Raw genomic sequence first — 16,625 nt, 5'->3', positions numbered from 1 at the left:
TATGTAAATATATGTAGCAATATGTTGCTGCTGCGGTTTTCTGTGATCTATCTAAAGCTTTTGACTGTGTCAATCACAAAATACTTCTTAATAAACTGGAAAGATATGGTTTTAGAGGCACTACTCAAAAGTGGTTCAGTTCTTACTTGGAAGACAGATGCCAGTATGTATCAATCAATGAGCGCAACTCTAGTAATACTTTTATTGGTTGTGACGTACCTCAAAGCTTTGTCTTGGGTCCTATCTTTTTCTTGATATATTTTAATGACATAATCAACTTCGACATTAATGGCCGGTTTACTATGTTTGCAGATGGCACCACAATTTTATGGCAAAACAAGGACTCTAAGGTACTGAATGAACTTATTAGTATTGATCTGCCAAAAATCTTTAGAGTGGTGCAAAGCTAATCACTTGACATTTTATATTTCAAAAACCAAATTAATTTTTTTTAGAATGATCTAAACAACATTACTCTGGGCAAAAAGGCATTATTCTGACACCGTAAACAAATTTTTAGGTCTCTAAATTGATAATAAACTTAAATTTGAGCAACACACTGTATATTTAAGCAAAAAGATATCATGGGGTTGCTTTGCTGTCAAATCAGTTGCACACCGCTTAGATTTCAAGATTGCAAAAATGTTTATGTGACCTTGATTGAATCTAATTTGAGATACGGTATTGCCTTTTGGGGTAGCTGTGCTCTTCATCATTTCAGCAGACTTTTTATACTTTAAAAGAGAACACTCATATTTATGTAAGATCAAGTTTGGTACATCATGCAGACCTACATTCCGGAAATATGGTATCTTGACACTTCTTTGCATATATATCCTTGAAATAGCGTGCTTTTTTTATTTTAATTTTTAAAAAAGATAAAGATATTCGGAAAGGTTCCTTTTATAACACTCGTCTAACTTATGTTATTCCACTTCCCTCTTCTACATTAATTAAAAAATCATTTATTTATACTGGAAAGCAAGATTTATTTAATCACCTACCACTCGATATAAGATCCTCAAGCAATATCTTTGTATTCCGTAGAGTAATCAAGAAGTTTGTTCGGACTTAATCCAACCTGGCAACAGCGCTCCTACACCTTTCCTCTCGCTGCAACACTGTGCTGTCCAAAATTCGACTCTGCGAAAGATTGCACACAAAAATCTCTCTTACGTTTCAACTGCTGACCGAAGCAGCCACACCGGACGTGAATTATCCGATCACGTATTAACAATTGTAAGTCATATTTTTTATACAAAAGCAGACAGCAAATAAATGGTAATTGTATCATCTATCGAACAATTTAAAATATACTGGTTATAATTGTAATACATTTCTACTGAGTAAGAAGTAGTTTATTCAATCCCATACAACAAAAGAAACACCGCTAAATGCAAATACACCAAAAGTCGAAGGAATATACTGAAGTAATTATACCTAATTACTTGTGCCCAGCCGAAATAATTATTCAGCTACACTTGGACGGTGTTAGAGAAACCCTTTCCGTTCCAAAGTTAGTATTATCTAAGTGTTATTATAGTATCGAGGAATTTTTTGAGGACAGTTGCGCCAATTGGTAGCTTTGTTATTATGGAAATTTTATAATTAGTATTTTAATGTATGTTGTACTTTGGTAGTACTGTGTAATGTTGGGTTTTATAAATGTAACTCATTTTAGAAACAATAACTTTCTCTTCCCCTCTCTCATGCGGTATGATCTTAGTTCTGTATATATCATTAAGCAGGTCTAGCAAAACAGAGATTTCATCAAACAATTGTACAAGCTCAAATTGTACCTAGTTCGGTTCATCTGCTTTATCGGATTTTTCTATTTCAATAGCATCTTTAATTAAGATGAAGACTCCTGACTACTCGTTATGTTACAATTATCAGGTATTTTGTCAATGAAGAGTTGTGATATGTATTATACCCAATAATTTAGTTTAGTTTAGCAGAAATCTATATACATGGAAGTAACCGGTCGACAATTCGAACCAAATTGTAAGAAATCCGACAGATTATTTGTAGATTGTTACTGTTACCAGGAATAAACTAAAACCAAATACAATAAACAGCAAAAATGGATAAATGACAAAAATCTGCAGCTAATAGAAGAGAGATGAACAAATAAGAAAAAAATTCCACAAACTACAAACAAACATCAATTAATACTAAATAAGATAAAAGAAACAAAAAGGATATGTAAATAGGAGAGGTAAACATGTAAGAAGAAGACTATGTACTTACCTCTGCATTCAACATTTTGCCAAAAGGCCACATATCGAATTCTTCCTTTGAGGAGGCTATAAACGGATACAAGGCCTTAAAACTCGAATTCGTCCGTTTTTCGTTCCACAATGAGAATCTTCTTAGCAAATATGGTAACGCTTCGCCTATATTTTTGAATCGGTTTGGAGGCAGCGATATACCAAATTTAGATTTCAAGATTTTTCTAGCTTCAACCAAACCGTTCTGCTGACACAACTGGACATAATCCAGGGATTTTGTAGCCACCACTTTGTTAGGTACCTAAAATTTAAAATATATTAAAGGTAGGTAATCTAGGTAATCAATTTTCATAAAGAATTAAAATACCTAATGCCATTTCAAGCGACATTTCCACTAATTTACTTAAAAATGCAAAGACTACCCTAAAATGACCACGAACATTAACTGTTTCAAGCAGAATATATGAATCAGTGGCGGCTGGTGAGGTAGTACCTTGCTAATTATACAAAAACAATTTTTTTATCTTTACAACATCTTAATGCCCGTTAATTATTTTGTGTGTATTTCTTTTTATCTTCTATTTTTTTTTTCTAGCAACCCACTGCGGACCGGATAATCTGCTGGTGCCAATATCATAGTGGCTCCTATGAAAAGAGAAAGATTTTACGAGCATCCTATGTGAGTGACAGAGATAGAGCTATACTATATATTTAATAATACGTTTAAATGGGACTACTTGAGGCACGAGATCTTGAGATGGAAGTTTTATTAGATCTTATCTATTTCGAGTTTAATTACGCCTTCGTTTGCTGCTATTGTGTTTATTATCTAAAATAATATTTTGATTATTTCGTACGTTTAATATTTATTGACAATGAATCAAATTAATATCCTAAAAAACCCTTTTGGTCGTTATTCGTTAAAAAAAAACTACAAATTAAAGAGCTCGGTCGGCCTTTACCCGATTTAAAAATTGAAAAACAAAGTGGAAGTGGATAAAAACTTCGCTGTCGTAAGTTTAATAAAACTATTTATGATAAAAATAGCTGGTTGTGTCGTTGCGAACAAATTCATAAACTGTTTTGTTTTGTATGCGTTTTGTTTGGACATGACGAGGCTTATTCAAACAAAGGCACCGATGATCTTGTTCATATATGGAAGAAAAGGAAATCCCATGAAAAATCTAAAGTGCACATGAATGTTTTTAGCTTTTCAATGCTTGGTAAGTTAAATATATAAACTCAATTAAATTCAGCCAATCGTGATACTCTAATTAAACACAATGAACAGGTGGATAAGAATCGATATGTCTTGAATCAAATCATAAATTGTATAAGGTTTTGTGGAGTTTTCCAAAAATTCAGAAATCAGAGGCATATTCAAGGAGCTGGTCAATTTTAGCGCCGAACTGGACAACGACTTAAAGGTTCATATTCAACCTTCCAAATCTTTTACAGGTACCTCAAAAACAACTCTAAATGAACTCATTGAGTGCATGTTGGATGTTTACCATGAACATTCTCCTTATGTTGCAGTGATTGCCGATAAAACGACAGACGTACTGGTGAATTTCAATTAGTTATAGTTTTCCGATATTTGTGTAAAAGACGACCAGTTGAGAAATTTTGGAGATTTTATGTGGACGGACACGATGCTAGTCCATCGCTAAATGCATTTTAAATCTTTAAATCCCTTATTAAAACATACTCCGAACAAATTAATTGCTCAAAGTTATGATGACGCGATCTGTTATGAGTGGTGGATTAAATGGCATGCAAAAAATGATTAAGGAGACTCTTGCAAATTACGTTCATTGCTATGCACACCAAATGAATTTAATTATGAGAAGTGCATGTTCTATTTATAAGCAGGCTTGGATATATTTTTTTAATTATTTGGTTTGTGCTCATTCTTTTTGTATATCTCCACAAAGAACAACAATTTGGGATGAAGAGGTTAATCGCAAGTTGCCAAAATCTTCCCAAACACGTTAGAGTTTTCAATCACAGGGTGTTCATACTATCCATGAAAATAGAAAAGACCTCATTGCAGTTATGGGCATTATACAAAGTACTTCACGTGATTTGTCATCCATTAATCAAGCAAATGGTTATAAATTAATGCTCGAGGATAAACATTTTGTATTTTGGTTATTTATTGAAGTTATACTTCTATACGCGCGCTCCACGTTGGAAATTTGTATGGGAGTGAATCTGTGAAATCATTACATATGTAAGATAATGAGTAAGAGTTTTTTTTAATAAAATAATGCCTCACGTTAAAATAATTTTTCATCAATTACAAAAAGTATGCACTGATCCTGTTAACGTGAAAAAAGATTTGGAGAATTTTGAAGCAGCAATTCAAGGTATAAGGGAGCAATTGGATGTCATTATTGATAACATCCAAGAAGAAATAAACACGTCACAGAGACAAACGGATAATAAACCAATAAAAAAAGGCGCGAATTGAAGAGGAGAGGCCCAGCAGAAAACGGGAAGCATTAGAGATATGAGATGCAGTTTTGTTACAAATAAAAACAAGGTTTACCTTCTCTGGACATTTAGTTGCTTCTAATTTATTTATGTCGAAGAAGTTTTCTGCTTATCAGCATCAGTTTCCCGAATCATTTCTTAATGAAAAATGCAGACAATTTTTATTTTTAAACAAAACTCGGCTTAAAACTGAATTACAGGTACTGTATCAGCGAGACGAAAAAAGTACTACCTCTGGGGCTGTTCCGCTATCAGTTTTATTAAATGATGAAGGTTTAACATGTACATTTGAAGAAACTATTAAACTATTAAGTATATTAATTACCATTCCTATGTCAACATCTGAAGCAGAACGTTGTTTTTCGATGCTAAAACGGAATTGAAAAATTCCTTAGAAATACCAGGAAGAACGACTTGGTGCTTTAGGTATGCTATCTTCAGAAAAACATTTTTGTAAATAGACTTTGGGACTAAATCGTAATAACAAACTTCAAGCAGTAAATACTGGTGGTAAGTTGAGTTTTTTTATTATTAATTAATTTACAGAACTGTTTTGATAAATTTTGGTCAATTTCTTGGCACCCCAGAAATAGTAGATACATAATAAGATAAAAGTATCTGCGCTTATTTTTTTTTAAATTTCTGTTTTATACCTTTTTGACAATATCATGAACCCGTCACTAAAAATTTAGACATTTGCCCGAATTCTGGCACTACCTTCTTAAAGTGATACGAGCCGCCACTGATATGAAGTGATTATTATTAAGAATTATTGTGATATATTAAGGTTATTATAGTGATAGAAAGATCACTTGAAGAAAAAAAATTTGCTCAGCATTATTTGTATGCAGGATGTAAAACAGGCCTTCGACAAGGTCTGACACGAAGGATTGGAGCATAAGATAAAAATGGCCCTTTCTGTCCAATATTCAAAGATCCTAATTTCATATCTGTCACAGAGATACTTCAGGATTAAGCAGGAAGATGCTTATTCTGAACTAAGGAAAATTAGTGCAGAGGTCCAAAGAAGTGTACTGGTACACGTCCTACATCTCCTGTACACTAAACCTGCCAGTTTCAGAGCAAAATGTTCAAATGTTCTGGTGACAACGTAATTGAATCAACAGATAAGTTATAGAATGCTTTATGGAAGTGGACGAACAAATGAAGTATTAAATTAAATGATATAAAATAAGAAAATCAGCACTTTATATAGCACAAATATAGATTTTACCAACAAAAAGATTGAGCATAAACCCATATATATATATATATATATATATATATATATATATATATATATATATATATATATATATATATATATATATATATATATATATATAATTATCATACAGTGATCTTCAAAAAATACAACTAATATTTTAACTTACCGTATTATAAACAACTGAAGTACTTCCCCTGAGGTAATTCTCCCCCAATCCAAAGATCAGTTTGTTGTCTGAATCCTGGTCAACAACCACATTCTCTCTTTTTACTATATACTCATTTACAGTACTAACATCTGGACTGTCTGTCAGACTAAGACAAGAATAGGAATGTTCGAGATTAAAAATATTAAGAAAATAGTCCTCCTTCATCTCGACCTCATTATCGACGAATTGTTCCTCTATGACATCGCAGTAATCGTGCTCGAAACTCATAGACGCAGTATCGGAACATCCGTATGCTGAATCGGATCTGGTTGATATAATATCCACATTACTTGTCGTTGGATCCGCGATTTCTGGAAGTTCGTCTTTGATGATGACGTCTTCAGATTTGACAAACTGGTCATAATTTAAAGGTTCTTTGTATAGGTCAAGTGGAGTGTAGTCGTATTCGAAAGGTTCTTTCTTTATAAACATTTTATCTAAAGGTGTGAAATCTGATTCCAGGTTGTTGCCCTGTAGAAAATTAAATTATTAAATAATGTTTATAGAATATTGTTTAAGAGTATTTATTTTTCAGAAAAAGTCTGCTATAGTTTATCCCATGACCTTTTTTCATTTGTTTCTAATACGCGAATTAGATGGAGACAAAAAACTTGTGTCGGTGATTATTTCTTAGAGAAAATCAACAGAGTTCATTAATAAGATATATTTAGAATACATATTTATGTAGATATGTTATTGGTTGGCATTTAGATTGGTCTCTAACCAATCGAATTAATGTCAACGATCATTCATGAAGTCTAGCCATGAAATAAACAGTCGTATAGGCTACATTAAACAGATTCTTCTTATTGTACATATTTTATATACGTTCATTATAACGTGGAAATATTTTTGAGTATATTTATTTTTTTAACAAATAAAATATTTCAAATATGGTAAGGTATTGCGAAAAAGAATAATAATTCGTGTTAAAGGTGCTGAAGCATTTTCAGAGAAATAATTTCTGCTGAAAATATCGGAGCACACTATTTCGCCCCCCAAATAACCCTTTTATTTATATACTAGTTCGCTCCAAAGACTGTATACTAGTTCGTTCCCTTGGTTAAGCGGATTAATTATTTATCTACTAAGTTCTAGGAAAATGAATATCGGCAAAAGCGGTACTGTGACTTTTTTATTTTATATAGAAATTATATAAAATATTGGTTGTTACATATTTATATACGAGACTGTGGAATTATATTATTTAGATTATATTCGCATTGTTGCTGTACCTATTTTAAAAAACAATGTTAGTGATTGATTTCAAAATTTTATTAGAAATTTTGATTTGGTTTAGGAATTTTTAAATAAACTACTTTAACTCTAAAAATTCTTTTTTTTTACTCATATCACATTATCAAATAACATTGATCCCAAGTACAACACTAATGTAAATAAAAATTAAAATCCTATATACAAATAAGCAAAAATTACAATACCTGAAGATGTAAATCGAGATTTTGGAAAATATTATTGTACGAGGTACTTGGACTTTCATTATCAACTGGTTCACTTGGAGGTCTCGTAATGGTTTCTGGTTTTATGCTAATGTCATGTAGATATACATCTACCAAAGTTTCATTTCCTATAATCGAAAATATTCCGTTAGTATATATTGTTAAACAAATAATGTAAGTCGGTGGAGCCCAGCATTAATCTTAGCTTAAGAATCAGGAATCTATTAATAATCCAAGCTAGTTCAGTGATAATTTTTCTCGAATAATATTTACCAGAAGACTGTCCCCGAAGTTATTGATTCCTAACAATATTAGCTTAAGAGTCCAGGTCCAGACAATATACCAGCTGAGTTAATTAAATACAACACAACACACATTGTACGACAGTGTAACGAAACCATTCCAGAACTGCAGAACAGATATACCAGAAGAATGAAAGACATGCTTCATTTCTACTATACATAAAAAAGGTAGACGTGACGAGACGAATGTAACAACTATGCATTATGCATTGCAAGGACAAACTCGGTTAGCAGAATATATGGAAAACTAACCAAATATAAGGTAAAAAACCAATACAAATATTTAGAAGCTGAAGAACAAGCTGGATTTAGGGCAGGAATGGTCGACGGCCTTCTTCAGCTACTGCCCGAACACGGAATAAGCACAAGTCTACGCCGATGACGTAGTTACATTGGTTGAGGGACTCTTCCCGGCAATAGTGCACAAGGTCGCTCAGGTGGACCTCGGGCTCGTTGAAGAATAGTGCGGGTAGCAGGCATTCGGGGTAAATCCTGAGAAGACTGCCATGGTCCCGTTTACTCGTAGAAGGGCCATCGGATCGACCAGGCAGCTTGTCTTCTATGATATAGCTCCATCGGTTCCCAAGTCAGTGAAATACCTAGGAGTGATTGTGGATTTTAAACTTTTGATGGAAAGAATATCTAGACGCCAAGATGAAGAAGACCGCTTCAGCTTTATGGGCGTGCAGAAGATCTTTCGTAGCCAAACGGGGTTTGCAGCCAAAAATCCTATATTCTATACATACCAATCAACTCTCAATGCAGCTCTTGAGGCTCTGTTGAGTTTAACTCCTCTACATCTTAGTGTAGGGTATGAAGCCATTCCGACAACCTATCGGCTCAATTGTTATGGATACTGGTTGCGAACGACTAGTCGGACGGGTGATTGTGACATTTGGTACAAGCCATCAAGTGTTGTTCTATGCTTCCTATGGTACAGGACAGCATGGTCCCTCGATTTGAGTTCTCATCCTCCTTCTTGGTTGAATTTCCTGACCGGGATGAGTGGATGAAAAGAGAACCTGCACTGATCCGTCGTAGATCAGATTAGTCCAGAGTGGAGGAGCAGGCAGGTGCTGAAATATATGGTAGTGGGATCGGATGTGAGTAGCCAGGCACTCGAATCCCATGCATCAATCTTTCAGGCCATGATATTTGCGATCCTGATTTGTGCTCAGGGCTAAGGGCTCTGGAAGCACCCAAAATCAGCTCTAAACTGGTTCTTGGGTGCAAGAGAGCACTGGTTGATGTTGCTCTGACCAATAAGATCAACTTGATATGGGTACCGGGGCACACAGGTATGAAAAGGAACAAACGGGCTGACGCTCTGGCAAGACAGGTCTCATCCGCTCTGCCTGTGGGACCCAAACCTGTGATTGGAGTGATGGAGGTAATTTCCTGGGCTAGTGATGGAGGTATGCTAGGTTCCAAAAGTCTGTACAGTCCAACTTCTCCTTCTAAACCTGAGAAGATACTCTCTGGTGGTCAGTATGCTTACCAGCCACAGCCGAATCAGGCGGCATCTACTCTGCTTGGATTGGCAGATGGCCCACGGTGCCGTCTATGTGATGAGGAGGAGGAAACCTCCACACCTGTCCTCTGGAAAATCAGAGGTGGCAGATCCTGGGTTCGGCTTTTATGCAACCGATCTAAATGAAGGAGGTACCTATAAAGACACTTGTAGTTTTTATAAAGACACTTGTAGTTTTTATGCGGCCATAAGGATGCTAAAGGATTAGACGTTCGGAACAGCAGCAAGAGCTCATATTTGGAGTCCCTGCTAATTCTAGAAGATATTGGAGCAACAATAGCCTGAGCCCCAGAAACGCCGAAGACCTGGTCCTTATGGGCATAGTGCGTATGATAGGAGTGATAAAATGGACTCGCCTTAGGAGGTCCAAGTGTCTGAAAGCCTGCCCCGATCTAGCATGATCATGACCAGCGCAGGAATATTAATAGTTGATCACCTGCTCTGCATTACACAAATTATTGAAAACATTAAAAAAAAAGATTATCGTTAGGTTAGATTAGTAGTTTGATTATATATATACTTCCAATTATTTTCTTGTCCACTAAAAACAAGGACAAAATTCTGAATGAGCAACCAGACACAAAGTGTGTTTTCCTCCTCCAAATGGCGATGCTGCCTTTACAAGGTCAATAACATGAAACCGAACTTTTATTGAGAGCGCTAATAGCTATAAGATCCATAATTTTAAAAAATTAAAATATTTTTAGTTTAAATGATACATACCTAGAGTCTGACGACCAGAAAATGTTTTTTCTAATTTAAGATTATGTACAATACTGACAGGTTTGTTTAGTGGACATTTGAAGAAAATCTGGACTTTAAGGGGAAACTCTCCCCAACCTCGTCTAGATAGATGAAATGGGGATTCCCTAAAATATAAGATAAATATATATACTGGTCGGTTGGTTTTTTATACTCTTTACTTAATATTCAATATATATATATATATATATATATATATATATATATATATATATATATATATTTTTGCCTCTGGTGCAGTAATTACCTTTTTTTTTGGCTAATGTATTTTTTATTTGTCATCAATGTTTGTTTTGAAAGAAAAAAAAATGGTTTTTTATTGTTTTTATTGAAAAAACAGAAAACAAATCAAATTGTTGATAAAACAGACATACGAAAAAAAATGGAAAATACAGAACGTGGTAAAAAATCAGTGAAATTTCAATGACCAATATCGTGTATTGCCTCCCCTTGCTCTAATAACCTCTTGCAGACGACGGGGCATACTCTCAATTTTTCTCCGGATTACATGTTGTGGTATGTTATTCCACTCTCTCACTAACAGATCCTTAAGCTCCTGTGCGTTGTTAGGAGGAGGTGTATGGGTTTGAATACGTTTTTTTAAATCGTCCCAGAAATGTTCAATGGGATTCAGGTCCGGAGACCTAACTGGCCAGGGTACCCTCGTAATTCCAACTTCGTCCAAGTATTACATACTGATCCTGGCAACGTGCGGTCGCACGTTGTCGTGCATAAAAACGGCGTTTTCTCCAAGCCCTGCCATGTTGGGCATAACATGTTCTTCAGCAATCTCCGTAATGTACCTTCGTGCAGTTAGGGACCCATTTTCGATGAAGGGTGATTCTGTGTGGAAGTCGGAAGATATACCTCCCCAAGCCATGACCGAGCCTCCACCAAATGGCATTCTTGGAGCAATGCAAGCTTGTGAAAATCGTTCACCGGTTCTCCTCCAAACTCTTACACGTCCATCGGATCCAGTTAGGCAGAAACGGGATTCATCTGAGAATAACACTTTGCTACAATCGTTAATTCCCCAATGCGCGTATGTCGAGCAAAAGCTAGTCGTGCAACTCGAGGCACCCGGCGAAGTGGCGGTTCTCTAGCCATTACCCGAGAAGATAGTCAAGAAGAACGAAATCTTCTTCTGACTGTTGCAACACTAAAATTGCGATTTCGTACTTCCTCTAGACGATTTTGATGCATAACCGCAGTTGAGGTCCGGTTTCGTAAAGCCTGAAACACAAGGAAACGGTCATCTAGTGCCTTGGTCGTTCTTCTTCGTCCAGATCCAGGTCGCCTGGTTAGCAAACTTGCCTCCTGAAATGGTTGAAGCACTCGCTGAACCGTAGAAAGGCTTACGCCAACAGTTCTTGCGACTTGCCGTTGAGTGTGACCGTCTTCCACAAGTGCAACAATTTGTGCCGTTTCAACAACAGTCAAAGGCATTTTTGTCAAAAAATAAACACTAATAATGGCACTAATAAACACTAATGGTGGCAATAATAAACGTTTGTCCGTTGCATTTGAACAGAAAGTCGAAGTACAAACGAGACATTTAAAACAAGCGGAGTTACAGGTAGCGTTCATTTTGGGAAGTGTGCACTTTACCGCGAAATCGGCACTATTGGAATTCTTTGTTACAAAGGAAACCGCAACAATTCTCAGAAACATGCATTAGTTTGTATTTGTGTTATTATTATTTACGATAAAGCTCGTTAAAAATGAAATATCGGTGATTTTCAAGGTGATCCGGATTTTATGATCGCGAGTGTATATATATGAAGGCTGTCGGAAACAAACGACGAATTTTGCTTTACCAATATAAATACCCACAAAGGAAAATCCAGAAATCGCATATCGAATCTTACCGGTAACACGAGTTTTATTCAGTGTAGTTTCTGATAATTTCTAATACAATGTGTGAATCAATCAAAAACCTTAAAAAGGAATTCGAGAATGGTTTGAATAAACTTTATGTGGAGTCGAGTATTAGGTCTACGCTACTTTTAGAAGGCGACTATAATGAACTAATTTAAAGAAGCACAAGGATTGCGAAGATTTGGCAAAGGACTATTATCTAAACATTATCGAAGACTCAATCGATATGAATTATTAAACACTGGAGAAAATGAACATCTGATAGCCAAAAGACACACTAACGAAGAGGAAATTAAATTTTTTGATCATCGTGAGCAATTATTTGATATTGTGCATACAGCCCACATAAATATAGGACATAAGAGAAAAAGGTAGGTACATATTTTTTTGAAGTTATACTTCTATACGCGCGTTCGACGTTGGAAGTAAGCGAATATTGAATGAGAGAGAAGAATCAGATAAAATGATGAGAGTTCAGACATAAAAGATGATATATGTGAGTCAAATAAAAGATTTGCTCCTTTAAAAAAAGCTACCCATGTTTTGATTCGAGTGCCGGATGTTGATAGAGGTCGATTAACTGTAAAGTGTAATTCAAAGTATCATGGATCACTGACATGCAAAAATAAATGAAGAAATTTGGTTCTAAAAATTTTTGTGTTTAAAACTTATTTTTATCTGCATTTTTTAAATAAAATTAGTTTCGTTATGTGGGTATTTGTATTTATATCATTTAGCATTATTTACTTCTTTTATAGCCATCATTTTTATTAAAGTATTTTTATTTACATTTTTTAAATAAAATTAGAAGTTTCGCTTTGTGTGTATTTGTATTGCCCATAACGCGAAAAATTGTCGTGTGTGTCCGGCCGGTCTTCGTAATTTCGCATTGTGGGTCTTCGCATTATATCCACACCGCGTTCTGTGCACGTCAAAAATACCCGACACGCGATGTGAGAAATAAACGAAATTGACAACGCATTGAAAAACTATTAATTTGTAAGATAACCATGACATTAAAAGTTATTATCTCTAGATGGTTTTAAAACCGTTTAATGCATTTAATGAAGATGAATTGTATTGATGAATATTGTAAAGTAATCCAGTTTATTGCTTACCTAACTTCAACAATATCATGCGGCTTATAAGATGGATGCAAGTGAAACACTACTTTATCTACAATGTGTGATATATCAGGATTGTCTTTCTCTCCTCTTACATACATCATCCACTTATGTGTCGTGTTATCTTCTAGAGACTGAATCCACTTGGACACATTACCGATCACTAATCTATGCCTCGTCTTCTTTCTATTCTTTACGAAGGTCTGGTCACTATCACTGTTATTGTGTGGATTCGGGGCTAAAGTTTTAACATCTAATTTAGGTCTTTTAGCTTCTGACGTCTGAGACTTAGAACCTATTTTATCACAGCTTTTTGAGGCAACTCTACGTTTGCCTTTTCCGGAACAGAGTATATCCAAACTTGGATTGCTTCCCAGCAGTTTTTTAATTGCAGGGTGAATTCTGTTTTGTTTGTCGAAACCTGAAAATAAGTAACCAAATTAACAAATAAATACAATGAATTTGGTTTCGAAAATTAGTCTACGATTATAAAATAAAATCCCTCGTTATGGGCGATTGTAATGCAAATTTTGGCCAAAAAGGTAGTAAAAAGATCTCGCACAGAGATTTTTGTCTGTTTTGATCAACAACAAACTAACTAAATCCTTACTAAAATTATTGTACTTGTACATAAATTCTTTCCTAAACATTGATAACATAGAAGATTAAAAGAGGACGAAGAGGACTAATTCCGAAATAAAACAGCAAAGGCTAGGTCCTTTAAGGCATGTTCAATGTCGAAATGACAATTAACCAATCGCTCAGTTAAAGAATCTGAGAGGAAGGCCAAAAATGTATGATCGGGAACAGATAGACATACGCGTCAGACAAAAAAAGGTTGGTGATAAAAAAAATAACATCAACAGGCAAAAAAAAGATATATTACATAACATCTATCTATATAGATATGTTTAATTAATAATACTGTATTAAATATATATTAATCTTCTTCTTCTTTTGGTGCCTATCCTCTGTGGATGTTGGCAATCACGTTGGTCCATACAACTTTGTTGACAGCTGCTCTAAATAGATGTATGGTAGTCATTCCTGCCCACTGTCTGATGTTCTTCAACCATGATGTCCTTCTGCGCCCTCGAGATCTTTTGCCTTCTATCTTGCCTTGTAAAATTAGTTGATACTTCTCATTGCGCATCACATGCCCTAAGTATGTCATTTTTCTGATTTTCACGATACGCATAATTTCCAGATCTTTATTCATACGTTGGATCACGGTGTTGTTTGTAACATGATAGATATAGGAAATTCTGAGCATGCGGCGGTAACATTTCGAAGGCTTCTAATCGTTTGGATGTTGACTCCGTCAAGGTCCAGGCTTCGACTCCATATAAAAGGGTAGAAAATACATAGCATCTCAAGATTCGTGTTCTTATATCAATGTTCAGGTGCATATTACATAAAATCTTCCTGAGGCGATTGAAGACAGTTCTCGGCTTTTCTATACGACATCTTATTTCCTGTGAGTGGTCCCATTCCTTATTTAGGCTGCATCCAAGATATGTAATTTTGTCGATTATTTTCAAGGGTTCATTATAAGCTGTGAATTGGTGCTGTATTACTTCGTTTTTACTTACTACAAGAATTTTAGTCTTCTTACAGTTTAATTTCATGCCGTATCTGTCACAGGCTTCCACTACACGGTCTATTAATGGTTTCAGATCCTCCGCATTATCAGCAATCAAAACCGTATCGTCCGCATATCTTAAATTGTTTATGATTTCACCATTGATTTTTATACCTTCTCTTAAACCATCAATAGCTTCCCTGAACAGCATTTCCGAGTAAGTATTGAACAACGTCGGTGATAAAATGCAGCCCTGACGTACTCCCCGTTTTATTCTTCAATTCTTGTGAGGTTTCGTTGTCTACTCGTACAGTTGCCCTTTGCTGTAAGTATAAATTTTTAATTAAGCGTAAATCTTTGTCATCGATACTAGATTCTTTCAGTATCTGAAATAATTTTTGATGTTGCACCTTGTCAAATGCTTTTTCAAAGTATATAAAGCATGCGTAGACTTCGCAATTTACGTCTCGAATATTAATATAATTAATAATTAATTTTAATAATATTTTTAAAGTAGAATTTAATACAAAATAATTTAAAGCTTTATGTTAGTTTAGATATACAATCCTAACGTCATCTGAACAAAGAAATCTGAAATAATTTTTTTCAAAAATTGCTAAAACTATAGATTACTGTAACGTTGACGTTTAACAAACGTCAACGCTTTACCAAAATAAAATAAAATAAAAACTAAATAAGTTTAAATAAAGGTAAATAGAATTAAATAAAATTAAATCAAGCTAAACAGAATTATGTAGAATTAAATAATTTTTTGAAAGCTTTCTGGTGTGAGTACAATAGTTCGTCGGATTGTGACGTATGATACATCATTGGAAAGGAGAGGCGGTAGCGAATATGTTAAGACAGAAAAAACACACATTGTGGCATTGCTAAGAGGGCATTACATCATATCTCCTTTATGTTTGGCCCGATTGGAGCGTGTGATGTGGAGGTGTGTGAAAAAAAAAAAAAAAACAAACAAAGCGACTACCAAAAGTGCACTACACAGTGTCTTCATTATTAATGCACGTATAGTTACATATGAGGTGTCATAAGGCACTAGGCATAAAAATAGTTTAACTAAAAGACAAATTTTGATTTATTGACAGAAGACCTCTGTCTGAGTACAAAATAAACAAATGAACGAATCCTAACACGCGACATAGTAAATGAAAGGGGAGGATATAACGAATATAATCAGATAGAAAAACCAAACAAGGCGACTACCAAAAGGGCACTACACAGTATCTTCATTACAAAGAACGTATAGCGACATAAGAGGTATCATAGGGCACTATAGATATAACTGATCGAAAACTATCATGCGACATAGCAAATGAAAGAAGAAGATATAACGAATATATTCAGATAGAAAATTCAAACAAGGCGACTACCAAAAGGGCACTACACAGTATCTTCATTATTAATGAACATAAAGCAACATACGAGATATCATAGGGCACTATAGATTAAAATAGATTTACTATAAGACAAATTTTGATTTATTGACGTAAAGAAGGCCTCTCACTTTATACAAAATAAACAAGTAATCGAATCCTATATATATATAATAACGGATTTATTACGGCTGTCGCCGCTTCTCCGCCCCCAATTTCCATCTTTTTCTGTCATATGCAGTTGCCTCTTCTAAGTCTCTTGCCGCCATTGCTTCATCAATATCGTTGCGCCAACTTCTCCGTGGTCGTCCTCTCTTTCTTCTTTCAGGAGGGATCCATTCCAGTACTCTCCTAGGCCATCTGTACTCTGGCATTCTTTTAACATGTCCGAACCAGATTAATTGTTTTCTTTCTATGTCATCATTG

At 34.9% G+C, this 16,625-nt stretch overlaps 1 protein-coding gene across 3 annotated transcripts in view; it reads right to left on the bottom strand.

Moving 5' to 3' along the window:
- Positions 1–16,625, bottom strand: part of LOC140434455 (uncharacterized) — a 46,159-nt gene that overhangs the window by 12,461 nt on the left and 17,073 nt on the right. For all 3 annotated transcript variants that reach the window (XM_072522722.1, XM_072522723.1, XM_072522721.1), the window contains 5 exons: positions 13,215–13,641; positions 10,180–10,325; positions 7,606–7,751; positions 6,122–6,634; positions 2,251–2,532 (listed from right to left, as the gene is read on the bottom strand). In XM_072522722.1, coding sequence (XP_072378823.1) covers positions 2,251–2,532; positions 6,122–6,634; positions 7,606–7,751; positions 10,180–10,325; positions 13,215–13,641 — 1,514 coding nt within the window. The remainder of the gene's footprint in view (positions 1–2,250; positions 2,533–6,121; positions 6,635–7,605; positions 7,752–10,179; positions 10,326–13,214; positions 13,642–16,625) is intronic.

Source organism: Diabrotica undecimpunctata, chromosome 2 (assembly GCF_040954645.1).
Source record: "Diabrotica undecimpunctata isolate CICGRU chromosome 2, icDiaUnde3, whole genome shotgun sequence".
Classification (NCBI taxonomy): Eukaryota; Metazoa; Arthropoda; class Insecta; order Coleoptera; family Chrysomelidae; genus Diabrotica; species Diabrotica undecimpunctata.
The sequence above is the reverse complement of the archived record's forward strand: the minus strand, read 5'-3'. Positions and strand labels throughout refer to the sequence as shown.